The 27,746-nt window shown below is 35.9% G+C and overlaps 1 protein-coding gene across 1 annotated transcript; it reads right to left on the bottom strand.

Annotated features, from left to right (window-relative positions):
- On the bottom strand, positions 1–27,534 carry GRK4 (G protein-coupled receptor kinase 4). The gene is made up of 15 exons (XM_009890515.1): positions 27,453–27,534; positions 26,678–26,790; positions 22,529–22,606; positions 21,228–21,328; positions 19,758–19,850; positions 18,313–18,376; positions 17,420–17,560; positions 14,501–14,691; positions 9,218–9,255; positions 6,561–6,650; positions 5,808–6,016; positions 4,849–4,986; positions 4,055–4,192; positions 1,756–1,878; positions 1–218 (listed from the first exon to the last, which is right to left on the bottom strand). The coding sequence occupies exons 1-15, from the start codon at positions 27,502–27,504 to the stop codon at positions 165–167; spliced, it is 1,623 nt and encodes a 540-aa protein (XP_009888817.1). The 5' UTR covers positions 27,505–27,534; the 3' UTR covers positions 1–164.
- Between the last annotated feature and the right edge of the window lie 212 nt (positions 27,535–27,746).

Here is a 27,746-nt window from a genome sequence, read left to right as displayed (position 1 = left end):
TTTTTGTACAGTTAAGCTTTAGTGAAAATATACATCTTAAAACAAATGAAGTACAAATGTACAAAAATCCTTGAACTCAGATAAAAAATATATATAATACAATTTGCTACAGAGATATAAAACATTTAAAGTTTGCTCATCCTTTCTGATGAAAGTAAAATGATTTAAAGTCTGGAGGACTCCTGCTCATCATCACTGCAATCAGATTTAAAGCAGACCTGCAAGAGAAGACAAAGAGACAACTGAGCTGCAGAGCTGACACTATTGTTGGTTTGTGTGTTTTGTGGGGCACAGAAAGGCTGGGGGAGTGGGGGGTGGCTCTTTTTCCAGCACATTTTACTCCACAGTAACTAAATGCTTTGGGAATATCAAAGGAAATCACAACCCAACCCCAAATCTCAAGTCATTACAGTTTCATTTAACCTTAAGATCTTTCCTTCTTTTAACTTCACAGGACAATTAACTGCAGTCTTATTACTTCAAAACCAACTGAAGGTTATCAAGCTGGATTAGGTTTTTTTTCGGACTCTTTCTCAATACATAGAACCATATCTTGGGACACTATGAACCCCGCTGGTTCAGCTTGAAAAGTCTACACTAAGACACAAGCTTTAACTTCAGCTATGTGAGATCATTAGTACACTTAACCATTCCTTCTATTCCATTACTGTAAGTGGGGGAAGAGGGAATTTGAAAAGGTGAACTAAAAATGACAGTACTATTATACATTCCATTAGCATTGTACCATTTTAGAGAGGTGAATGACAAAAAATATCATCATGCAATTTTAATACATGGCCCTGTTGTGGCCACTTAATGATATGCTCCTAGCAATTTTAAAATTCCATTTCTGCTTGAAAGCAAAAGTAGTTTCTACAGAAGTGTTCTCTACTGGAATATACTCATGCTTCTCAAGATAATTCCACTCTAAGTGCAGGCATACTGAGCAAGCAGAATTGTGTACAACATCTTCAACTGAAAACCTTTACAAAGAGCCTATTCTGATTGACCTATAAACAAGCACGATATGCCACCTGTCTTTTAGGTGGTAAATACTCCATTCATATACCTCTAAATGTTTACTGAAGAGTAGAAGTTATGTCTGTAAGAAAGGGCTCTGTATTATCAGAAGCTATTTAAACATGTATTATGTTGTTTTGGTAAAGGCATTAAACTTCCTAAGATATTTTAGCATTTGTTTCATGACACTTTTTCACACTCATTCATTTAGCGGATATTTTTACTTATTTGCTTAATATACTAGAATGATTCATTGGGAGCCCAGCTTTCTAAAGGAGCGAGTCCTAGAGTTGCATCGCTGCACCACACTCATTTCTGAGTTCATTAGTCGATTTCATTTAAGTTTTTACAGAGGGGGCCTCAATTATCTCTGAAGTCATCGCCCCAGAAGTTTTTATAAAAAATGGCAAAATACATAAGGAGCAAGACCCAAATCTTTAGGAAAGAAAGATCTATAGCACAACTGTAAACAACACACACTACATTCACACCAGATAACAGCTAGCAGAGGCTAGAGGAAGGCAGAATGCTGAGGGAGAAAAAACTCCTAGAGTTATAGGGATTGCTACAGTTTCTGAAATGCAGTGCAGGGGCAAAGCCATAATAAACCAGATTTAATTTGTTTCAGTATTCAACGAACAACTTGGTTTTTCTATCACAAAATAATATAAAAAATTGAATGAATGTTAAGGTCTTATTGGTAATTTTCTTATGAAAGGAAATAAATACCCTTACCTCTCCACTAAAAAGTCTGTGAAAGAAGCCCCTCTTTGGTTTAGGAGACCTCTCTCTGTCTGGTGATACAGTACCATCAGTTTCATATGCATTGATATCTTCAAAGCATCCCGTTTCAATCATCTTTAAAACATATGAAATATAAATGAAATATCCATACAAGCCTCTCAAACATGTTCCATTTATTATCTATTTACTCTGGCTGGGTACTCCTAACAAACTTACAAATTCATCAGCCAAACTACACCACTTGCTGAGCTTCATGAAGACAGGCACATTAACTCTCTTTGTGCATTCTGCAAACTAAAGAATCGCAATGAGAGCACTACCGTGCAGGTAAGAACTCAGATGCTCCCTTGCTTTGTTAAGGCATTTCTTCTGCCCATGATGCAATAAGCACAAGTTTTTAGAACCAGAAATTGATTTTCCTTTCATCTATTCTGCTAATTTCAGAGCAGCCTAACCTAGCAAATATAATTCCTCTATACCATGGACTGAACTTTATTAATAAACATAACATTGAGTAGGAGAAATGATTATTCTATGCAGAATACGAGTACCTGCATAATATTAGGGGGGATACTTCTTACGAAGGGGACAAACTGCACTCTCAGGGAAAAAAGCAACTGATGTCTGACTACAGTAATTTAATCATTCTGGTGTTTTGGACAACCGTCTATCAAAACACAGCTAACACATAGTAAAATTAGAAGGTAATACATCATGGAAAAAAAAAAAGATATAATGAAGACAGGTCTCTGCAGAGAAGCAAGGGATTTTGCAATAATCAGTGTTTGTGTATACAGAAAACGAAAGAATTAAAAACACAATTAATGGGTGCAGAAAGGACAGCAGAAAGAGTAAATGCTAAAATGTAAAACAGACATGGTCAGAAGGAGGAGAGTGGTTAATGCTCACATGTTGGCATTTATTGGTGAGTGCCACTGATACCCACCTATCGTAACAGGCACGGAACCAAATAAGCATACCTTGTAGAGGGAGAGTGGGCATAAAGAGGAACAAGAAGAAATGTGGTCTGCCTTTGTTGCAAACCATGACATTAGGTAAATTATGGGAAGGGAAGAGGAATTCTTAAGAGACTGAGAGCAAAGATTTGAGGGAAAGCTCAGTAACATGAATTAAAAGAAAAAATAAGCAGAAATGCAAAATGAAGTCTGCAGTTATTACTTGAAGAGACTGAATTACCGTCACCAGAATTCCACAACTACTTTCAGCTTTATCCCTCTAGGTGGGGTTAGAGTTATTAAGCTGCAGTGCATTTCTTAATGACTGCATCATAATCTGAAGTTCAGAATTACAACACAGCGCAGGAAATTTTTATTTCTTCAACAGCCTAAGGTTCCTTGCTTCTTAGTGAAGACTTTCTATGTCAAATGACACGTTTCAAATCTCCTTTGCAATGAAATGCAAAAAAAAAGCAAAAGGGAAACAATAGGGAATGTACTTTTTTCTCTGACTTTTTCAGAAATTGCTCATCTTTTGTGTTCAAGCTTTAAATAAAATAAAAAAAATCATACCAGGGAAGAAACTACACTAGTAGAATTCAAGACAATACTAGTTTCAGAAAGTTATGAATATCTTATAATAGGAGGAAGGCATTCATAACAAGAACTAGAATTATTCTAGTAACCAGAATTGTTACTGAGTGCTCTTCCTGAAATAATGAAGAAGAACTGAATTTCCTAAACACAGACTGAACTGCATGCAGAGGTAGCAAAATTCTAGTATTCTATGCAGAATACCAGAATACTCATTCACTAGGCAGACGAAAAAGCTTTAAGAGAAAGTCTGACTCAACCAATGTTGAATTGTTTGTTTTGAAACTTTAGAAAAGGTGAAATCTGCAGTTCTGTATTACTATGTCACCTGGATACTCTATTGATATACAGGCATGATACACAAATAGCTTGCACTGCGCCTATTTGCTTTTGAATACTTTGAATAGCATTCTATCCCTCTCCTATGAACAACAATATTGAATAACGTGATAGAAGAACAACGAAAATGTGGTGATGCTGATGCTAAATACTGTTCTGTAAGCTGTATCTATGATGACAAGATGTCAGGTTCTATTTATGCACATTTACCGTAGATCTCAATTTTTAACAAGTTGTTTATGTTTTGAGCAAAACTTTTTTCAGAAGTCTTTTAGCAAAGTAGTCTAAAGCAGAAACTTCTTTACATCTCACAGAGAAAGTTAATACTATAATTATATCCCTTATTAAATCTTCTATACTGCTGTGCTAAAGAAAAGAATCTTTTATGAAGCATACAATACCTCATTTTGCCAAGGGATTGAGACACAACCCGTAACAAATTTGGAATAGAAGTCATCATCTGTAGTATCCAGGTTCACTCCTTTTACTGTTGAGAACTGCTCTATGTCCAGGACATCTTTACAATATACGGCACGTGGCTGCAGTACAATACAAGATTACTTCATTAAGGTTTTGGTTTTGAGGTTTTTTTGTGGTTTGGGTGTGGGTTTGGTTTTGGTTTTTTTGTTTGGTTTTTTTTCTTTTTTTTCTTTCCTAGATGAGCAAAGGGGGAGCAAATGTCTGCAATTTTATATTTCACATTGCTGATCACCAAATTACACTATACTACAAAACAGAAATGCAGAAACTTAAAAGACTCTTGTCGTGGGGCACCTGAGCAATTCCATCCATCCTGCATGTAACAGAAAAGAAACAGCAAAACCAGGAACAGCATGCAACTTCTTTGGATTACTTAATGGTTGTTATCATTCACTCATCTTCTGTCACCCTCCTTTCAACTCCAGAGTAATTTCTTCAAAGCTGATCTTCATTTGTTCAGCGTCTGAGCTAGGGAAGTAGACTTTTAAGGGCTAAGTAATCAGCTACAAAACTCCTTAGAGCAATACCACTGTTGTAAATTGTTTTGTGATCTCAGATGAAATGTCACAAAACTAGGCATCAATAGCTACAATGGCCTTCTCCTGCCAATTTAATTAACTTTAAAGGTTACTCTGAAGTTCATGTGATTGCTGACATAGAATTATGACAGTTCTTGCCTTTTTAGATACTAATCAAATCTGTCTCACCTACTTACATCTGGCAAGAATGGAGGTTCTAACATGTTAGCTTCCAGCCTCTTGAAGTTAATATTCTTGAAAATAGGATGTTGCTTTACCATAGCAGCTCCATCTTCAGTGCAACCCAGTCGTTCCCCTGGATTTTTAGCAAGTAACTGCAAAGATAAGGAAAAAAAGCTGATCCAGTGATATAATTCCACAATAAAAAAAAAAAAAAAATCTATATACAATGTCTTTCAATAAGTTTATTTTGTTACTTGGCCTTCTATTAGATGAAACTTGTCATGGTATCAAAACGAACTGGAAATCCAAACTACAATATTCTGGGAGCAATAAGATTTTCAGTAGACAAAAGAATCTCTGAAAGAAGACCTTTTGAAGATTATACCCACAGTTACATGAAAATATTTTAATTGATGCCATGCTAAATAGATTTTACAGTACAGACTTTGCAGTAGACATTACTTTCAGGAAATACAGACTTACTTTTTTTTCCAAAAGTAATGCACATATTTTGCATAAACTAGTGAAGTAAACTTTTGAAGCTTTCCATATAGACATATTTTTTTACTAAATTTAAGAACATGCAAGATAAAAAAAAAGCTGTTGTCTCGTACAGACTCTTTTAGGGAAGGAAACTAGTATACTGCTCTGCCATTTCTCCCCATACAGTATCAAAGTTGAGCATGCTGTTGTACTCCACCTGTAATTACATGTGGTCCAAGGAATACTGAACCTTTTCATTCACATGATGAAAAATCAATTTATGCAGCCTTCCTTCATCTTGAAAAAAGTTCTGAATTCTCAAAGTTTGATAACTGAACAACTCACGATCACAAATTTCCATCTGAACCAAAGAAAGATTTAAGAACTCCAGCTTTGAAAAATTTTCAATAGGAGATGTTAAAATAAAGTAGTTCATCTCTTAAAAAGGATTAGAAATTTAATTTTCAAACCTCTACGTCTCTTCACCCACCATCCTGCAGATGGATTTTGCCTCCTCTGAGAACTTGTCTGAGTATGTTTCCTGGTCTTCCTTTACTCTCCGGTCAATCTCATCCCGTTTGACCCTTTCCTTATGCTTCCTGAACGGAGACTGTCCTTCAATCATTTCATAAATCAAGCACCCAAGACCCCACCAATCCGGGCTGAATGTGTACTTTTCGTTTTTGAGCACTTCTGGAGCTACAAAACAAAAACAAAGAAACCCCCATGACAATTCACTTTAACTAATTAAATATTGAAAAAACTCTTAGGCACTCTTCTGGCTTTGTGCAGAGATCATTGTGTAACTCCTCTATACTTTGAAGAAATCTTCATTTCTACAGCAAGGACTCTGTTTATATCCAAGAGAAACACTTAAGTTTTTTAACACTTAAGGTCAATATTGTTTATAAACTAAGAATGAAGTTTTTCCAAAGCATGGGAGGAAACATGTTGTCACAGTAATTCGCCTGCTTACCTGTGACCCTAAATCTCTTTGAACCTCAGAAAAAAATTAGGTGCTTTCTTAAAGTTCTACCTAAAGCTAGAATTTCCAGAGGTAAGTTTTCAAGTTTATCAGTAGACTTCTAATTGACTACTAACATCTACCACTGCATAACCTTTCTTCCCGTAAAAAGTGTAGTAACTAATTCAGACCAAATATAGTTCTTTGGACAAGTCATTCATGTATTCACAGAAGCAAATTTTCTAGTGAAACATAACTAGCAAAGGATACTTTACATACCCATGTAACCAACAGTCCCAACCCGTCCTCGGACTGTTTCTCCTTCTGGAATCTGCACAGCTAATCCAAGATCTGAAATTCTGATATGTCCTATTTATGTTAAAAAAAAAAATAATTACACATAGTCAGCAAATAATGAAATTTTGCTACTTTTAAACCAAAAAAATTCTGTAGCATACGTTATTAAAAAAGCCACCCCAAAACATCAAAACATTCATATACTCATACCACTAAGCTTATTTAACTTAACTAGAATGGAGTGATTTATCGTTATTCAGCTCTCCCTTAAATATGTAAAGGAAGAGAGGCACAGATCTAACTGATTTCCTGAAGGTCATACAAAAAAATTTTGTTGTTAAGTACTCTAATTCCTAGCTTTGGCATAGGCTGCTACTCTAGGACAAATAGAAATGATGACTGCTCATTTCAAATTCTGTATGTATGCATCAGACACTTGCATTTTTCTGTTCTGTATTCCCACCACAAACACTTAGCTGAGTTCCTAACAAAACATCAGAATTTACTCCGTTTGTTCCAATATGAGAAAACTGTAGCCTGTACTGAGACATCATGTTTTCCTCTAATAAAGTACCCTAATAATGCTAAGCACAAGTAACTGGAATTGCTATCCCCACTTCCACCCCAAAAGAAAAGTAGCGTAGCCATAACCTACTTAGAATTATTTATATTGTAACATGTTAGTTGAATATTAGGATTTCCCCATCTCATGAATCAGTCTAATGTAGGTAACTTCAGCTTCTATTTCACTTTATAAGCCAATCTCTCAAGCTGACTACCTTTCCTGTTCAACAGGGCATTTACAGTAGTACCTATTAATGTAAAAGCAGTCTAGTGGAAGACTACGGTTTGTTATAAACAACACTGCTCGGATAGGGAAACAGCCCAAGAAGGGCAATGGGAATAAATCCATCCCACCCTCCCTTACATTCCCATGGACAAATAAATTTCTTTGCTGGACAGACTCAACAGCAAATGATTCGAGACAGTTCAAGCCAAGAATTGTACTGATATGTTTCTAATTTAAAAATACATAATGTATTTTCTTAATAAAAAAATAAAAGGCTAGACAGAAGAAAGGACAATTACATTTTCAACTCAATTTTAAAACAGAAAAATTGACAATCATCTGTAGTAGAAAGATTCAGGGGGGAGGGAACAAAACAAAACCCACATTTATTTCTAATACTGGATGTAAGGACAGGGTAACCATCATTTACAGAAACATCACAGATTCACAGAATAATTCAGGCTGGAAGGGACTTCAGAAGGTCTCTAGTACAACCTTCTGAGCAAGCAGTCAGCCCAAAGAGTTCAAGGCTTTTTAAAATCTTGTCTAGAAAGCCTCCGAGAGCGGACACTGCATCACCTCTCTGGGTAACCTGTTCCACTGCCTGGATGTTCTTTATGCATATATTCTCTGTCATTCAAAAAGCTCTACAGCATCAGTGTTAGTTAAAAGCAAATTAATTTCTTATTTACATGTGATAAATAATCAAGGGGTGGGGAGAGAGAGTGGAGAAAGTCAAGTGCCACTCTATATACTGGCTGGAAATAACTAAATGCTCTTGAGCAGCAAATGCTATTTTAAATATGCTCAGATGCTCTTCTATTCCTGGACATCTGATGAACCCCTTTTCAAGTGCAGGATCTGAGCTCCTGAAGCGATTTTCTAATTAGTCCCCTCTGCTCTCTGGAACAAGATCAGAATATCTCTGGCAAAGAGAAAGCATTCTCGTGCAGTCCTGCAAGGCCGCATCTTTCCTCCAAGAAGCCTTCAGCTTTTGCAAGACATCGCTGGAGAGAAAAATTAAAGAATGCATTTGATGTCTAGCAAAGCTTTAGCTCTTGGAAAGTGACTTCCCCCAAGCATCATCTTTTTAGAAATTTATCAGTCAGAACATGCTGACTTTAAAAAAAATAAATTGTGCTAATGACTTCAAAAACAGTTTTTCGTTAACTAAAATACTCAGCAATTACAACAACAAACAGGTAGTATTCATCCACAGCTTAGAAGAAGGTAATTGCTGCATATGTTCTACAGTGAATTCAAAAAGAGTCTGATAAATTTTATACAAAGTCATTAAAGGAAATTAACTTGGCTTTTGAAAAACAAAAACCTACAAACACTTCTTCATATTGTTTGTACTTCCTTGGTTCCTTCTGGCCACATATGCATCAGTAACCATCAGGCCTGTTTTAGTTGAACCATTAACACAGAGATGCTTCAGTTTTCTTTGCTTCTTTATTGCTTAATTATAGTTTACTAAGTAAAATTCTGGCCCCAAATCTCAGAAATCATGTTTCCATAGTCAAAAGAAAAGACAAAGAGAGACAAAAATCCGTAAAAATGTTTAGACATCTTAAACCGAAAAGGGAGGAAGAAAGAGGAGCAAAAGGGTAAAAGTAGCCATTTTAAAGTGGGAAATTGACCCCTCAAACATCGTTATCATCACCCCTCAAAACCCCACTATCTTCCCCTACTTTCTAAAAAGCAAGGGCAGTTTTTTATTTACTAATTAAAGTTAACATTTGTCAGTCAGGTCCCTTTTATTATGAAAAAATCCCTATGATTTCTGGCACAGTATTAATTAGATTTGTAATTCCCAATGTCAAAATTAATTTTAATATTTACTTACCACAGTCATCAAGAAGTATATTCTCAGGCTTCAAGTCTCTACAAATTAAACAGAACAGAAGTGTGAATTATACAAAGGCAAAATTATTAGCCATTATCAAGTGCAACTGAGGCAACATAAGACTTCTTGGTTCTGATTAAAGCGATTATTCCAGTTTCCACCTATATAGAAAAGAAAAAGTTGTGAATTTAAGGACCTATACTCCAAATAGTTTAACCATAGAACTCAAGATTCATTTTTTCCCCAACTCTCTAATCCATTTTCATTAACAGCAACAATTAATATTTCACAGATTAAAAGATAGAAAGAACCACTAACTAACACTCGAATTTATGCTCATAAGTGAAAGTGATTTCTCCCGAGAGTGTCAGCCATACAACTCCACAATGGTAAAGCACATTAGTGCTTGCTGCAGTCTGATCCTGACCCCTTGCTATATTCCATCCCAGGGTATCAAATTATCAACAAAGTAATACTCCCATGACTAAGCATAGTCTTAATACCACCCATTCTAACTCAATTTCATTAATTTGGATATGCAGCTTCGAAAGCATACTAGACACTTGTATTTCATTAGGATTCTTTGCAATCAACTTTCTAAGAGTGTCTACTACTTTTCCATAAACATCAAAGTTTCACATGAAACATTTTTTAGCTATTAAATGCTAGCAAGACTCAGGAAATAGCAAAAAGGGCAATTAATTCACTGTTGCTATTCTGCATTTTATAGGCATCTCCTTGCTCATTTTTACTTTAAGAACAAAAGAAGAAACTCAATGGGATATTTGAATTTCCTCCCCAAAAATCTGGGGAGTCACTGAAGCTGAATCAGCTGTTCAGAGGTTACTTCTAGGATTTCACAGAATTCACAGAATTGTTAGGGTTGGAAGGGACCTCTGGAGATCATCTAGTCCAACCCCCCTGCCAGAGCAGGGTCACGTACAGCACGTTACACAGGACAGCGTCCAGGCGGGTTTTGAATGTCTCCAGAGTGGGAGACTCCACCACCTCTCTGGGCAGCCTGTTCCAGTGCTCCACTACCCTCAAAGTAAAGAAGTTCCTTCTCATGTTAAGATGGAACTTCCTATGTTCAAGTTTATGCCCATTACCCCTCGTCCTATCACTGGGCGCCACTGAAAAAAGACTACTCCCATCCCCCTGGCATCCTCCCATTAAGTATTTGTATGTATTAATAAGATCCCCCCTCAATCCTCTAGCAGATTCTACTGAGAACATACATATTTTGTACATATTATATATATGCACAGAATATATGTATAAAACATATTATATATATATTATACGTAATTGTGATATGCATCAGAAAGTATGTGGACTGCAATACAGTCTCTTAGATTTATTCCACCATAAATACCGTAAGGCCAGAAATAGACAAGCAAAAATCAGTACTTGGCTAAAGATTCGGTTATTAATGGAATAGACTATTAAAACCAATATTTTCCTATATGGATATATGTACAGTTGTGAGAAAAACAGTTATTCATATACAAGCAGAAAAGACTGAATAATGTATAAGAACTGTACCAGTACCAAAAAAGATAAAGAAAATTCAGCTCAAACTTTAGGAAGAAACACATCTACTTTAAAGCAGGTAATGTATGCTCAGGTTAACTCAAGTAAGCAAGTTTAAAGAGTTTCATCTCCAAGAAGGCTGATTAAAGTCTAATCTAAAACTTAATACTTACTAGCAACATCTGCTGCTTAAGAGAAGCTAATGCTGTTCTGACATGATTTTGGTTGGTCAATAGTAAAACTTGTTCCTAGCCAAAATTCCAGCTTTTTAATGCTATTAGTTTCTAGGCCTAGCGGTTTGCGAAGAATTCAGCTTTTGGAAGCATTCAGCTATAAGTTCTAGCTCTGAGGTGCTAGCTTTGGGGTACCAGCTTTCTCCCTCTTCCCTTCCTCCACCATGACAGAGGCCAGAGTCACATTTTCTGTTGGAATACAGAGATGGTAGTCCTGCGCTGGCTACTACTGCTCAGCCACCAAGCTCAGAATGAGAGCTAGCAATCCCATTCTAGCAAAGGCAGCAGTTTTCCTTTAGGAGGGAGAAAGGTTGGAGGACTCCAAAGCTCACAAAACTAAGAGGTTCATTAAAAAGACTTAGAAATTATACATTTATTTTAAATTGGCCTAAAAAAGCACTGGTCTATTTTTGCTATAGCTCACACCAGCCTTCCTACATAGAATCTTTTTGGATAAAAATTCATCTGGGGATTTCACTGTAAAGATTTCTACTCTGAGCATGGGTGTGAGGCAGGCAAGGAGTTATTTGTTTTATCCACTACAGCTTCAACAGGTCTTTGAGCCTGATCTTTGACCTTCCAGGCACATTCAGTGGTGCAACAGGCACCTACGTGAGCTCGTGAGGAAAATTTAGGTATCCAAGCAGTTCATCTGATAAAGAACACTACCATCCTTGAGGAGTCAGGTAACTCCTGCAGGAAAAATCCAGCAATTAAGTCTCTCTTGGAAAGCAGGCACTTGTTCCCCACTCTGTCTTATACAAATCCTGACTTTGCCCTAAGTATTATCAGACTTTTTACGTAGCAGATGGAAGAATAGCTCCACTACTGCCTGTTCCTGTCTGTTTGCTTATTTTTCTAATGTCAGCAACATATGGCAAGTTACAGAGAGTTTCACAAGCTACCACTGAACAAGCAAACTGGCTCAATTGCTGTCACAGGGCAGTGCAGAGCCCTCCTTCCAGCTCTGCATCTGTTCTTTCAAGCCCGTGGGAACCCCACTAACAACATGGCACAACTGACTCCAGGGTCCTCCAGACAGCACCAACGCCACTGCTTGAAATGCAGTAATAACTGCTATAAAGACACATGAAACACAATAAAAATTGGTGTTAATGGAGAGGAAGTTAGGCCTAAGTTGTCCACTTTATGAGGCATTTTGCTACTGATGGCAACACATCCCAAATATAATAAATTTATAATAAAACGTTAAAACTGCTATTCTAGAACTGAACAAACTGAGAACATGAACTGATTTTTACACCCGTCTGCACTGAGGATTTCTATTTTCAGAAGTTCTGAATTTCCCTTCTTCCACTGCCTCTACAGTACATTTTACTGTGAATATACAGATGGAAAGCCAGAAAAACACGTTCTCAAGCAAATATTTTACAACAGTCTGTTACAGAATTAGAGTCCACTTTAACAGTTAAAGCTATTTGTCTAAAAAGAGTTTTAAAACTCCTTCTTTAAAGCTGGAAATCAAATGCAGTAATAGATCTTGAAATACGGCAACAAGAAAAATAAGTAGCTCCAATTTCAGAAATTAATTAATTCATTAATTAAATGCTTTCAAAATGACAGCAAAATAAAAAAAACATTCCTTCTGTATTTTCTTGCCCTGGAGAATGAAAAATACTAGTTACCATAATTTGGAAATTAAATCACTGAATCAATGAAAATGTGCTTCATTATGTTCTCTCCCCCACAACAACATTAAGACTGGAGGTTGCCAGCATAACTTCATTGGTGAGAATAAAATGATGGCAAATTTTCCCAAGCTTTCTGTTTCACTAATACGTAATCACGGTATTGCTGCTTAAATGCATTTCAGTTAAGATGTCTGATAGAGAATTTGGACCTCGTAACACATGACTGTAATTACTGAAATTCTGAAGATTTCTATGACCGCCTGGTTTGGCTTCTTGACTTTAAAACTGTAAAAATTACAACTACGCTCCTAAATGCATGATACAAAAAGAAATACAGATGGAAAAAACAAATCAAGGTCGTCAGAAAAAAAACTTCCCCATAGCAAAAGAAAAGAAACAAGACTTTGTTCTAGAAAAAGTTGGTCATTCGATATTAAAAAACACAGGGCTGAAAGTGATTCTACAGAAAGTGTAAAATTCTCCAAACATATTTGAGTTTTAGTACTCAAGTGCAGTTGAGTTGACATGGTATAATTAGAGTCTCTTTTTAAAAAAGTCAACTGTTTACATACTGGGCAGGAACTCCCTTAGTATGCCCTATACTGAATTGTTTGAATAATGCCTTCAGGTATTATGATTAAATTTAAGCCCTGCTTTTTCCTCCAAGCATACAAATTATTCAGTTATTAACACACGTACAGGTAACTGTCTCTTGGTCCTTCATTTTGTTATGAACTATAACTAAAAATAATTCCCATTCTTCTAATTAAGAGGCAATTTTACTCAGAGTTGGTTGTGAAACTACTGTTTTCCTTGCTCATAAATGTAAGTCCATGCAAATTCTTAATAGTTCAAAACTGATTATGTGATAGCACAAAACAGGACAGAGATCTAGACACCAAGACCGCTCCAGAAGAAACCACAACTGCTGCAAGATCTGGAATTACAGACAGAACACACAGGATTTGACATTACGTGTTTGAAGGTCTTGTAAGCAAATAGCTAACAAGTTGGGCTTAAACACAAGGGCTGTGGTGGTTTTTTTTTGTTGTTTTTGTTTTGTTCAGGGTTTTTTAGTTGTTGTTTTATATTTTAAACAATCAGTTTTGTTTTCACTTGAGCAATATGAAATGACCTACTTGTAGCTGATCGATATGAGTAGAATGATGGGCAAAACCATTCATCCTTGCTTCCCTCCTATGTGCCAAAACACACTGCGTAACATTGTAAGATTGGCCAAATTTTTTAGGGAACCACATACAACCACCAGCATAAGCCTGATTTATTCTGTGGTTCTGCCACTTTCTGCTGTGTGTATGTTAGTCTTCTATATTGGAGAGGGAAAAGACTAAGGCTCATTACATTAAAGTTATGCAAGCTTATACTTTAAATCTTCCTTGAAAACAAGTGGTACTTGGTTTTACACACAAGAAATATGAAGAAAGTGTTCTTGGTCCACCACTAAGTTTGTTTTGCTTGTTCTGTAATAATAATGCCAGGGGTTAAATGATGTATATATAGAGACAGAAAAGAGCAGCAAGATCGTACAATCTCAGTGGCAATATATGAGGCTTCTGACAGTTTCATTAATACAAAAGCAATAAAGTGTTTATTGGAGGAATCTGAAATAAAAACAGAAGAAAGAGGGCGATATGGATTATAACTGACTTTTTACCCTCTTAGGTGTAACAACGCAGCAAGGGATTTGTATAGCCTTCTATGAACTTCTACTTTAGAGTGGGCTGGAATATAATCCCATGTTCCTAAAACAACTTTTACTATGAAGTTGAAGTACAAGCTTGTTTTAGTAGAAAACAATTAATACATCCAATGCTGAACAGACATGGAAAATTGATGCCACTCACCTGTAAACAATTCTCTCCTTCTGCAAATCCTCCAGACCACAGCACAGTTCTGCAGCATAGAAAATAGCCCTTTCTTCATCAAAGCCAGGATTTCCCATGTTATATATGTGAAACTTCAAATCCCCTCCATTCATTATGGTTAATACTAAACACAGGGCATCTTTCGTCTCATATGTATAGGATAAACTAACCTAAAAATGGGGCAGGGGGAGAAGACGACCATTATTAATTCATAAACCCCGATACAATTCACAGCTCCTTTTTTTTTTTTTCCAATACAAACACCACATTAATCCTTTTTTTAAAACAAAAAAGAACAAAACAGCCAAGTAGAGAATTGTTCCTGTCCAGCACTTGAAGACAGAAAGGAATTCAGACTAATTTGCATCTATACACATACACTACACCCCCATACAAAAGTTTAGTGAGATATCTGTTTAGATACCATAGAGCTCTATCCAGATTTATTGATGATGCCCCTTAGCTGCATGTTATCTATATTACTCTTTGTAAAGATGACGTGCACATATACCTTATTTTATTAATACCTCAGGAATAATGCATTGTCAAACCATCTTCCTGAACTTCTACAAGACTCAAAGCTGCCCTACACTAGAGAAACTTAAAAAGTTATTTAAAAGATCAAACATGTAGTTTCTGTTGCTCCCTCCACCTCCCCAAATAACTGCATATTTCCCTGGCTTAGAACTTGTCAGCAGTAAAGACTTAGCATAGCTCTTTATAGTCTTTCTTCTCACTGGAACGAGGTGCTGATAGGGAAGGAAGAACACCTTTTATTTTTTTCTTCTGGTTTTAAGTAAATGTTTTTAAAGTGCATTTGAAGTTTTACAGTAGTCTTGTGAATTTAAAGAGCAACAATTTTTAAATGGTGTTATATACTGCAAAATTGAACATGTTGTTTAAGGTACAAACTCAGTTTCAATAGAAAAAGCTATGCTATGCTGATGAACATCTGGCAGGATCTTCAAAATTACCTACAGAGATCAACTAACTTGTACTAAAAGCAATGGGATTTAAACATACTTATCTAATGTAAGCTAAGCATAAGTTAGAAAAAAATCAGTAGGATTTTTTTTCACTCAATGAATGTATTTTTAAAAGCAGTACAAGTACATAAAGGTCATAACTCGGGAGTAAGTCCAAACTCTTCCTTCAGAAGCATAAATCCAATACTAAATAACAAAATGAAATAAATATACAAATCAGCTAATCAGGGCAAGGGTTCCTATTTGGTGGTTTTAAACTGTCCTGTCCAGCTATTAATGACTTGCCTTATGGCACAAGCATGACAAATTATCTACCCACTTCCAACCCAGTATTACTGCAGGTCCTAGATCTAAAGCTTCTGTGTTACTTCAAAAAAACCCAAACAGTGGACTGCAAGAGGAAAATAACTTATGCTCAATCCTATAAAGTAATTTTAAATTAAACTTTGATCAATTATTGATTTAGAATATTTACATATCTTGAAAAAATATTACTCAAAAATAGGAGGTTTACTCATATCTCTAAAACTAATTTCTGGATCAATTCAGCTAATTTCTGGATTCAATTTCAATCAAACCAAGGCCATGAGCCTTGCGAGAAAGTAACATTAGCATGTTTATATAAAAACATCATTTATAATAATTTAAAATATGTTAATGTAACTGGCCAGCAGATTCTTAATTTTTCTTTTACCCCGCAGTATTCAACAGGGCTTTTTTTTAATACATAAAGCTTATGAGAAAATATATACATACATATTTCATACATATATGTTTATAAATAACTTCCACTACCCTCTAACACAGGTACTTTAAAATCCTCTCTGAACAGCAATACAAAATTTATCAGTAAATGGATTTAAAACCAAAACAAAATGCATTTAAAATTAACATTTAAATGACAAGAATTCAATACAAAAAATAAACATTACCTGAGGGAAAGTTTACCTGGTGTATCTTTGATCATTCTAAGTTATTTCACTGCTTAGTAATTAGAGTTACAAACAGACCATAATTTAGGTGATAGTCTCAAGTTAAAGTATGAAGACTTTCATTCTGTGGAATTTCTATTTAAAAGTTATGTTAATTGTTTCACATCCAAGATACCTCTTTAAGCCTTCATTCACAGCAAAGCAATATAACTAACTTGAATTGATATACGAGTCAAATTTTGTGTTTAGCTTGAAATGTATAAGCAACATAGTAATGAATGCTATGAAAATACCTAAGAATATAAAACCTCTGCTATTAAAAGTCACAGAAATGCAGGATATGCAACTTCTAATGGCAATTAAATAACAGACTCTCATGAAGTCACCCCTTTGTAAGAGCATTTATGAATAACCTTCAAAAATGAAATTAAAAATCAATATTAATTATAAGAAAATAGGTGTATGGGAAGGAAGAAAGGGTTAAGAGAAGAAAACAGAGCGCAATGCATAGGAAGAAGAGACAGGGAAAAGAAGGAAAAAATAGGATGGAATAAAGTATATGGAATATCCTCTTTGTTAAACACATGCAAACATACTCAGTCATAAGCTGCAGCAGAAATAGAATTTAAGCGATTATTCAGGTCTGAGTACTACAGAATAACCAATTCACCTTGAAAGAGAGGACAAAGATTCAGTGGCATCAGCATGCTGAAACACAACCTAATGTTTTTGTTATAAGAGAAATAAAGTAGGCAGACTAAAACAATTCAATATCGGATAAAAAAAATCCCTCTGCATGGGCTACTTACAATCACACACAAAACATACTTCTTATTATATCAATCATTTATCTCAGCAGTCATGCATTCTCTCAATCAATAAAAAAAAGTCTTGTGCCCACAAGCTCCTGGAAGAGACTGAAATAAAGCAAAGCAAGACAAACTTCTGAGAATAAGATCAGATCAGAAGTAGATACTTACTACAAACCTACTATTCACTTTTTCTAGAATTCTTTTTTCATTTAGAGCCATTGATTCTCCTTTCCTCTTCTTTATTCTCTTTTTTTCTAGCTTCTTACAAGCATACATTTTTCCTGTTGCCCGTACTTGACAGGCACACACCTAAAAAAGAAGGAAGGTGTGTCAGATGCCAGGGCATTTTTTAGAATTATTTTTTTTCAAGAGGATAAAATTTTATTTTCTTTTTTCACTCTTGAATGCTCTCAGAAAATGAAGGTCTGTAAGCTTCAATACAGAGCTTTCACCCATGAAAAAACTATGAAGGGTCACAAAAGCTGTAACAGAAGTAGAAAAAATTATTATGAAGGAGCAAACCCGTTTTTGTTGGGGTTGAATAGTTCAGTAAAACTGTGGATCTTGTGTTGGTGAAAAACTTCACTGTGGTAATAGTATATGTCTACACAAGCAGGACAGAGGACAAACATCCATGCCATAAACAAGCGGGAGAAAGATGATAATTTAGTAACCCTCCTTCCTCTTCAATACAGGGCTCTAGTTAAAGCACGCAGGGGGAAAAAACCCAATGAATTATGAACAGAATGAATAAAATCTATAGATTTTCCTATCAGGTTCATGAATATTCTACATAATTATTAAGTAGAAACTACATTCTCATTGCCAAATGGAATTTCTAAACAGAAGCAACTGTTGTTAGTGCAAATTTTCTCCAACTTTGTGCATGACCTACAGTACTGAAACTAACACATTAAATGAAAAGTTTGGATTGATGACAGTTTGCCAGGTGACGTGTCAAACAGATTGTTAGAGTCAAGAGTTAAAAAGCTGCTCTTCTGTATTAACCTTTTGTTTTTTTTTCTTAAAGATTGCCTCCAGAAAGATATATCTGTACTCACCTCTCCAAATCCACCTTTGCCTAGTACTCGATAATGCCTAAATGTGTGTTTCGTTACTGGTTGCCTGATTAACAGAAAGAAACAATTACTGCAACAGGAATTACAAGAGTTAGCAATGCCCTCCCCACCCCGACGTGTATCTTCATTTTCTCCTTCCTGTTGTATGACATCTTACTGAATAACAGTTGCCTTGACCTCATGAAGAGAGTATTATAAGAAGCTGAATTTCAAATGAAAGGGGTGTTCTGATTAGAAACATTGGCTCCCTCATGTGGTCATCAGACATTCACAACAGCGGGGAAAAAAAGCTGATCAATCAGGCCCTGTGCTGTTTACAGTTAGAGCCTTATCTAGTCTCATTAATGGTCAATTTAGCACCTCCAGTTGTCTCCCTTAGTTGCCATACACATGTAGGCTGCGTTTCAATGAGATCATGCTTACAATGCAGCATTTCAAAGGTAAACCATTTCTGATTTTGCTTTGCTGTTTCCATTTTTCAAAAAAGAAAGCGTTGAGGTATGCAACAGCAGTTCACAAGCCAAATTGTTAAGGTATTGATGTAGTGGAAGAGGAACAGATAACCTGAGGCAGTAAAGGTGTCACCCATTCTGTGCTATAACACTCCTAATCACGAGCAGGGCTATTTCATGGTGGTGGGTTTTGGTTTGTTTTTGTTTTGTTTTTTAAAGAGCAGTCATTGTTAATGCAGCTTTGTTCTCAGGACAACGAATGGAATTTCATTTGGTAGAGAATTTTGTTTAATTGTTTGAGTAACTTCCCTAGTTCTCTTCCTGGCTTTTGCTACTAATTCAGTCAAATAAAGACACTGGATAATTGGAATTTACCATAAAATTAATGCTCGAGCACCTTAGTTTTTGAATACGTGATCATGATGCCCAGCAGTGCTGAATTAGAATCAATTTGTACCAATTTCAGCCTTCTGAAAAAGTCTGGACACTCATTTAGCATTGATTTAAAAGCCCAAACTAGATTCTGATATAGACAAATCTTGCAGCATTGTAATTACTAGAACTGTGTCTGTACCACCCTGAAAAACTGAGTAGTTAAATCAATCACCCAGTGGGTTATACTCTGCTTATTAACCACTAATTAGACCAAGTTTGAAACTAAAGTATGATAGCATTTCCAAGAAAGATTGGTATATCTCTGCATGCTTGACAGCCAAACATATACCCACACGATAATAAATCTGCATTTACCCAATACAAATTTACCACTTAAAGACTCCTGGACAGCTATTTCCTTTGGAGTATTGGCTCTCTTGCTGTCCCATCAACATCAACCTTTACATTTTGTCTTTTAGATCATAATTTCTTAGACAGGCAGTGTCATTCATTAGGGCTCTACAGCATTTCTAACATAACAAACAGAATTGGCCACAAAGCAAAGCAAAATTATAATGTAAACATTATAAACAAACTTACTTTTCCAGCCATTTCCACTGTAAAAAACGGGAAAAATACACACTTTCTTGGTAAGCTTCAAAGGGTCTTCTGCTTAGGTATTCATGGACGATTCTAGCAACAGGAAAATAAAATCAATCTTATACTGAGAAAACTGATGAAGCAAGAAGTGCTATCAACCTAGTAAAATATACTTAAACATATCAGTCAAGCTGCAGGCAGAAAAACATTGTCACTGCACTCTACAATGGTTTTAACCTAGATGTCCCACAAAATGAGTGCCTGTCACAGAAAAGTGTTCCTGTCAAAACACTAGTGAATGCTAAACTACTGTTACCTATAGTAACTACAAAGTTTGACCTCTGCATTCTCATTAAGTGTCTTCAAGCCCACCTAAACATCAGCCTCTCAGTAGCTATGCAATGCATGTGTGACCCCACAAATATGACCTCTGAAAGGTACTTACAGGAAAGCATCTACAATTTTTCATACGTTATTTGGAGACTGGTAAGTAAAATTTTATTCTAGAATTTGAAATTGAAATACTAAATGCCATATCCAACCTGAACACCAGGTACCTTATTATTGCCCTTGAAGTAAACGCACTGTGGAGGAGTGGGGAGGAGAGAAAAAAAAAAAAAAAAAAAAATCATTCAGACTGTATTCAGATATTAACTGGGCAGAGGAAAAGGGATGACCTACATGGCAGATCCTCCATTTGAGACTTGTTTTACTAGGTGTTCTCACACATCCCTTTCAATCTTATAATCTCAGGTTGTTATAAAGTATGCTTATTTTTGTTGCCAGGGAGATGACCCAAGCAGTGACAAAACGCGTTGTAATCCTTCAGACATGATCAAGCATGCCTTGAAGAACCAGTAATATCAGAAACATAAAGGCTTTAGAAAGACATGCAACACTGGTAAACATGTACCATCCCTCCAAGAAAAGCCTTCTCTGCTGCTGTGTGAAATACCACTTCATGACTTCAGAACAAAACCAAGTTGTCTTTGTTTGGGTTAGCTATCACAAACCATCCTCTAACCAGCCATCTCAATGAAACATAACTGTTGGCCTCAGCTCAACCCGTTATCAAAAGCTATAAATTATGTAACATTGTTCAGACATCTTTCAAGCTCCAGTTTATAACTTCATATTTTTCTAAGTACCTTCACCATGGAAGAGGAGTCACTCAAAAGGTAAGAATATAATAAAGAGAAATACCATTCTAACTTAAACAATACTTGGTAGCGGATAATAGTGTGATTTTATGCAAAAATGGCATTGAAGATAAAGCTCTGCAAAAGTCAAACGTCTACATCACATCTGAAGGAAACCTAGTCCTTTAATAAATCTGTTCCAAATTTCTTACCAAACTCATTCCAGAGACCAAATACTCCTGAGTGTAATAACTTAATCTTTCATTTCTCTCAGAAACATATGAATTTCTTGTGTGATACTCAAACTTAGCACTATGCATTTTTAACTTACCTAGTACAGTCCATAAAAAGATCCTTAGAAGGGTTCTTTTCCAGTCTTGATTTACATTCATTTACTGTTTCCTGAGGTATTTCTGGCAAGTGTGCTGCAGACTTTATATCATTAAAAAAAAAAAAAAAAAAAAAAAAAAAAAGAGGGGGGGGGCAACAATGAAAGAAATCTTGTAAATCAATAGAACGAGTAAAAGTTCTGTATTCAAAGTGAAATGAAATCTGCTAATACAGAAAAGGAAAGGAATGGTTTGGCTAAAGAGGAAACCAAGAAAGTCAGATTCAGGCAAAATTTTTACTTGTTCTCTATTACAGAAAAATGCACTGAAAGCTATTACAGTTATTTACTATTTCAGTATCCAGGGAAACAAACTTGGCAAGAACTTGAATTTCTTTTCATAAGTCTACCACCACAAATGCAAGTTACCTACTTGTTTCTGGCAGGATGAAAGGAAGGTGAAACACACACAATTTGGGAAACTATTGCAAACCAGCTCAAAGAAATCTCTTTTTTTTTTTTTTTTTGGCAAAAACTTATGGTAGTGCCAAAGAAAGTATCGGAAGAAATGTGGTAAACTTGGAGTCTTTCTGTTTTTAAGGCATCTGCAAGACCTTCATTTGGAGTAAAGTCTTCTCCAGATTACCGAAGTAAGAGAAGCAGAAGGAGCATCTATTCATAGAAAGCAAACATCTAATTATATCTCCACAGAAAAGCTTCTATTGGATACCAAAGAACAGACTCTTACAAGTCAATCAGTGAGATCTAATATATGCCAAAGATTGGCTATTAATGATCTCCATGCAAAAGACAGAGAAACAGAATGTTCTGGAACAAAACAAAACAGCATTTCACTTTATGAAAACCTGCAGCAATTCTGAAAATTTACAACAAACCAAGGCCACACAGGAGTCTGAAAGAAGCCTGAGAATTTCAAGAATTCCTCGTTCTCATGTCTTCAGAGACATGAGAAAACTCTTGAGTTAATTTGTTAACAAGTTTTCTTCACATGCTACATGAGTTTGTTTAAAAATATATCTTCACTTGAGACCAATATTTTAATTAGAAAACAGCAGAATAAATCGTAATGATAGCAGTCATAAAAGCAGAGATTAGTCAAGGTTTTTGCTCAAGTTGATAGAAGTCTCACAGTTTTAGAAGGCAGTATACCTTTCAGAAAGACAAAAATGGGACTAATGAAGTTTGAAAGTCAATTTACTAAAAACAATGCAACCACTTAGATCTCTGTTTATCTGACATTTACAAAACACTTGAGACAATATTTTGCAATGTAATATATTTACCCCATTAGTGAAGTACGTCTCTAAAACTTTTAGGCCACAGTCTATACGCTTTTCATCTGAAGATACCTCATATTCTGCCTAGGGGAATGAAATTGAAAATTAAATTATGTTCAGAACTATTTGGCACTATGCTCTTTTACACGATGTTAGGTAAGTTGTGCCATGAATACCACAATGCTCCTAATATAAAAGGAAATGAAGGCTCTCATTGTTTAAAATCTATTTAAAGATTTTTAGACTACGTAGTGAAATATGTATTAAGAACAGCCCTAAAAAAAAAAAAAACCCACACATGGAATTTAACTTTTGGAAAACATAAAAAACTAACAATTAGTCTGAATGCAATTAAAGAAACTACATCCTAGAGGTTAAAGTAGATCAATTACAATGAAATAGTATTTACATCGTATGGTAGGACAGAATGGTCCAGATAGGAAATAATTAAATGAGTATAATAATCAGCTTTTTCTTCATTGTGTTATTTTTTTTCCCTCATGTATTTTTCTTTACTACAGTCTTGGGTAAAACCAGGATAAAACTACTACTTTCCAGAAGGTCATGTTAACTGGAAATAAACAAGATCTAAACCAAACCCTACTTCGTTCTTTAAAACCGAGCAGATACAAAATTTTGTGAAGTTTTTCACTTAGTAATATGTGGTACTGTGATGTAAAAAAGACCACTGTGCAATGCAGTGCATTTTGCAGATAAACAACTGGCGGCTTAACAGAGCTCCAGAGGTAGCTACCTATGGAAAGAACAAACAAACAAACAAACAGATACTAGTATTGAAAAACTCCAAGGACTGCTTACTATTAATAATTTTAAGGAATAACCTAGAAGCGCACATCAGAAGTCACAACATTTAAATATAACAAAGAATCTGGGGAAAGATGAATTAAGGAAAGAGCAATCTCAAACAGCAACCTGTATTAGCTTCGTAAGCTGGGCCAACTCAATCAAAGCTTATTTCATATCTCAGAATGTAAAAGCACGCACCTAGGAAAAAAGAATATATGGCAGACCTCCAGAACACACTACAAAACAACAGTTTGGCATACTGGGACAACAATCATTAAGAACCTCATAGGAACTTCCAAGTGATTGATCTAATCAAATGAGAAGTTACATATCTGTATAAAGAAAACTAAACCAATGAAAAATTACAGTTCAAGAACCAAGCACACACACACACAATACTGAAAAGAACAGAATCCCTGAACTCCAGTTCTGCAATCAATTGCAACTAACCCACAATGAGTCACTACTAAGTCATCAACATCTTTTCAGCTGAAACATTATGGTATCAACCGCTTCAGCACAGTACTCAAATCCATAAACAATTGCAAGCCATTGTTTTTGTTACTTCAATTCTGCCACAATCAGTCTACTGGTAAGGAATCCTTCTGCAACTACCAAACAGCCTGAGCAGGTTAGAAAAGTTAATCAACCACAGCAGTGCACTTACCACCTTTAACATTTTCAATTATGCCAAAGTAGTCACTAATTTAATACAAACAGTTAAGCATACTGTTTTAAGCAGATACTGTAATTTAAAAGGAAGTTTAAGAGACAGCCTTGTCAACTAATTTCTGTTACTCGCAGCGCTTAAGAGGGAAGTTTGAGCTGTCACCCACTCTTTTTCATACTTGAGTAACCTTGTCCCCAGCTAGTGAAATGAGTCACTAGATGACTGGATAACTGTAATTCCTCACTTTAATTTCTGACACTTTTATTCAATTATTTCACAACTCTTCTTTCTGTAAAGCCAAGCTGACTCCAGACTTTAAGGTCACACCTTCTCAAGAGTTAAAGCTTACCAGTGTTAGTACTCAGTACAGGTAGACGACATAGCATTGTACTACCTTGGTTTGCCATTTTGGCCTCCTGAAATAATTATGCTGCTGCAATCACATTGCTCCATATACGAGAGTGAGAAAACTCTTTTAATTAAGATTCAAGGCTCTTAAGACTATGGCATTTCATGCCAGAAATTTTATTTTCAGAAATATTAAGTCTAAAACTTATTTAAAATTAAAAAAAGATTAAAAATTGGTAAAACCTGAAGTAAAGACCCCACAACCTTAGCCTTTTCCTTCACATGACTGCCTTACACACAAAACCAACAAAAAAACCTTTAACCCCACCCCAAAAAAAGCTTGTACCAGCTTGCTGAAAGTCCAGTCCAGAAAAGGCGATCATGCCTAAGATTTTGCTACTCCTTATCTAAGCTTTTAAGTATTAAAAATGTGCACAGAAGTTGTAACCATTAAGGGTACATCCACAGTTGTCAGTGGTCTCCCCATTGTGCAATGCTCATTAAAGGCTCTGGTTTACATTCACTTCAGGGTATTTAGCTCTATGGTTCTGGATTTCCATTCAATCCGTTCTGTCTCCAACTATCAAACTGGTCTCTGGAATTTGGTGCTAGAACAGGTCCTAATAGTCACAAAAGTATGGTGAAACACACCGGGAGAATAAGCCTAATTGCACAAAGATTCATTAACATGTAAGGCAATTCTACATATTTGACATTAAAGTTCCTTTTCAGCTGATAGAGCGCCTCAGTTTATTCTCCTGTCGGGAAAATGAAGGTATGGTGAAGTGGGGGGCACAGCAATAATCCTATGTACTTCCTTATACCCTGCACCTTTCAGACCCATCTTGCATTCCGAGACAGTATTTTGGGACGAATGTAAGCAGCAGCACTACCTTATTCCTATCTTCTTTGGTCATTTGTTCCCCAAATACAAGAACAAAATGGGTGGGATGAGGAAAACTGTTCTTTTAGCAGCAATCTTAGTTTAACACTGTATCTGACTGCACCTGGATTAACTATGAGAGACAAAGAATAAAAAGCTCTGAGCTATTATTCTCCCCTCTTAAGAACTGTTAAATGCCTGGCTACTTCTCTCACTACTTTCCCCCGCCCCATGAGGGTTTTGTCTGAGGATTTTTTACAAAATGTGGCTACGGGCACACTTCCTTCCTCCACTCATTCTTTAGTGTTAGATACCAAGATGTGAATAAATCAAGAGAAAACACTTCCTTTTCCCTTGGTCTATAAAATCTGGTTTCTCTCCTTCCATAGATGGTTCCCTAAATTTCCATCTCCATTGTATTTTTTTTTTAGTTAGCACATTCTGTCTAGCCTAGAGCTTCCATGCAAGTTGCAACATTTTCAAGCCTATATTTACAACATTTTCAAGTCTGAGTATCATACGTAATATTTGTTGCATGCACATCCTTTTAGGCTAAAGAAGTCAAGCACTATGTCTTTCTGAAAATACTTCTCTCATTCCCATCATGCCCATTTTTGTAGCTCTCACCATACCAAGATGGCAGAGATTTTATAGTAAGTACATCTTCCATAAAGTAACAGAGATTTTTGACATTCATCAGAAGTTACAGCTTTACAGTTGGCATAGAGTAAATCTCACTATATTTTATAATGTATGCAGCATTAATGCACAGATGTGTTGACAGAAAATTAATATTTTATAAAAATGTTGTCTGTTAACCCTGGTAGTCAGCTAAGCGCCACACAGCCGCTCGCTCACTCCCCCCAGTGATAAACAGAATTATAGAAGTGAGTAAACTTGTGGGTTGAGATAAAGCAAAGCTGCACGCACAAGCAAAGCAAAATAAGGAATTCATTTGCTTCTTCCAATTGGTAGGCAGATGTTTAGCCATTTGTAGGAAAGCAGGGCTTCATCATCACGCTATATGGCTACTTGGCAAGACAAACAACGTAAGTCCAACTTCCCCCCTACCTCCTTCTTTCCCCCAGCTTTTATTGCTGAGCAGTGTCATATGGTATGGTCAGTTGGGGTCCCATTGGTCAGTTGGGGTCAGTGGTCCTGGCTGTATCCCCTCCCAACTTCTTGTGCCCCCCCAGCCTACTCACTGGTGGGGCAGCATAAGAAACACAGAAGGCCTCGATGCTGTGTAATCATTGTTCAGCAATAACTAAAACATCTGTGTTATTAACACTATTTTGGTCAAAAATCCAAAACATAGCACAGCGTGAGCTACGTTGAAGAAAATTAACTCTACCCCAGCAAAAATCATACAAAACCCTAACTTTTTACAAACAAAAATGTGTAAGCTATTGCCTACTGATATCCATCTCCATTTCTCACTGCTTACCACTGCATCCAGAAATTCAATGCATCTTTTCAGATCTGGTCTGGAATCACAGAACTGTCTGAAGAGAAGCCTTCCTATTGGCTGTTTGTCACAAAGCTGGTTATAGTCTCTTTCTGAGAAAGAAATAATAAGTAAATATCTTTATTTATTTTTATCTTTGTCATAGCATCATCCTTACTTGCATTTGAGAATAGGTCAGAAAATGTCACTAAAGCGTGAAGATTTTACATTAACATATTTAGCAAAGATATCAAAAACACGCAATGATCCCAAAGAATAGTGAAACGCTCACTCTCAGCCACATTTGTCTCTTATAGACTACCACATTTATTAAAAACACATTGAACGATATGGTTAAGTTTCATTTATGTTGGGGGTTGGAAAGCAACAATATTATGAAGTAGCAATCCCAAAGCAAACCAGATTGTTTGGAAAGAAGGAACACAAGATAATAACAGAAAAGGTTAAAAAAATGATTAAAAGACATTAAGAAAAAAAGTGAAATATATTACCACATCATTCAAATTGCAACATGATTCCTTTTTCTAATTCATGGCTTTGTAAATTTATCCTTTTGGAGCAGCTTCCTTTAACAAACAAGGAGCTGTGATACAGCTTTTATCTGCTCATAAATTCTCCATCACATTAAAAGTCTAATAGCTTTTTTTTTGCTAACTAGCATTTAGAAGCAAGCCAGAATAATTTCAGTTAACACCACTAAACTCTTAGCCTTCCTTCTCAAAAAAAAAATCAGACCATTCCACAGGACACCTACCGATTGAGCATCTAATACCTTCACAATGACTAATAGGTGGCAACTTCAGCATCTCTTTCCATTTTTTACTACGCCCACTCCGTTTGCCTAGAAGAAAAATATGAGTAATGTAAAACACAATACCACATCAGAAAAAACATTAAACATAACATTGACAGCATAAAATTAGGTACCTTTTGCACGTATCTGTCAGACCACTTTCCATGCTTAGAAAGAAATCTAACTACAAGGATATCCAAACCAATAACAAATTTGATACAGAAGACTTTTTATAAGAAACACTAAAAAATGCAG

Source organism: Charadrius vociferus, unplaced genomic scaffold (genome assembly GCF_000708025.1).
Source record: "Charadrius vociferus isolate BGI_N301 unplaced genomic scaffold, ASM70802v2 scaffold88, whole genome shotgun sequence".
NCBI classification, from domain to species: domain Eukaryota; kingdom Metazoa; phylum Chordata; class Aves; order Charadriiformes; family Charadriidae; genus Charadrius; species Charadrius vociferus.
This window is presented reverse-complemented; position numbering and strand designations above follow the sequence as displayed.

Bases quoted from the DNA above. Each gene is read 5' to 3' on its own strand.
- GRK4 (XM_009890515.1), bottom strand. From the start codon at position 27,504: ATGCTGAAGTTGCCACCTATTAGTCATTGTGAAGGTATTAGATGCTCA. The intron at 26,791-27,452 runs GTAGGTGTCCTG...TTTCTTTCTCAG, and splicing joins AGGTATTAGATGCTCAATCG to AAAGAGACTATAACCAGCTT. The intron at 14,692-17,419 runs GTAAGTATCTAC...CCCCATTTTTAG, and splicing joins AAGTGAATAGTAGGTTTGTA to GTTAGTTTATCCTATACATA.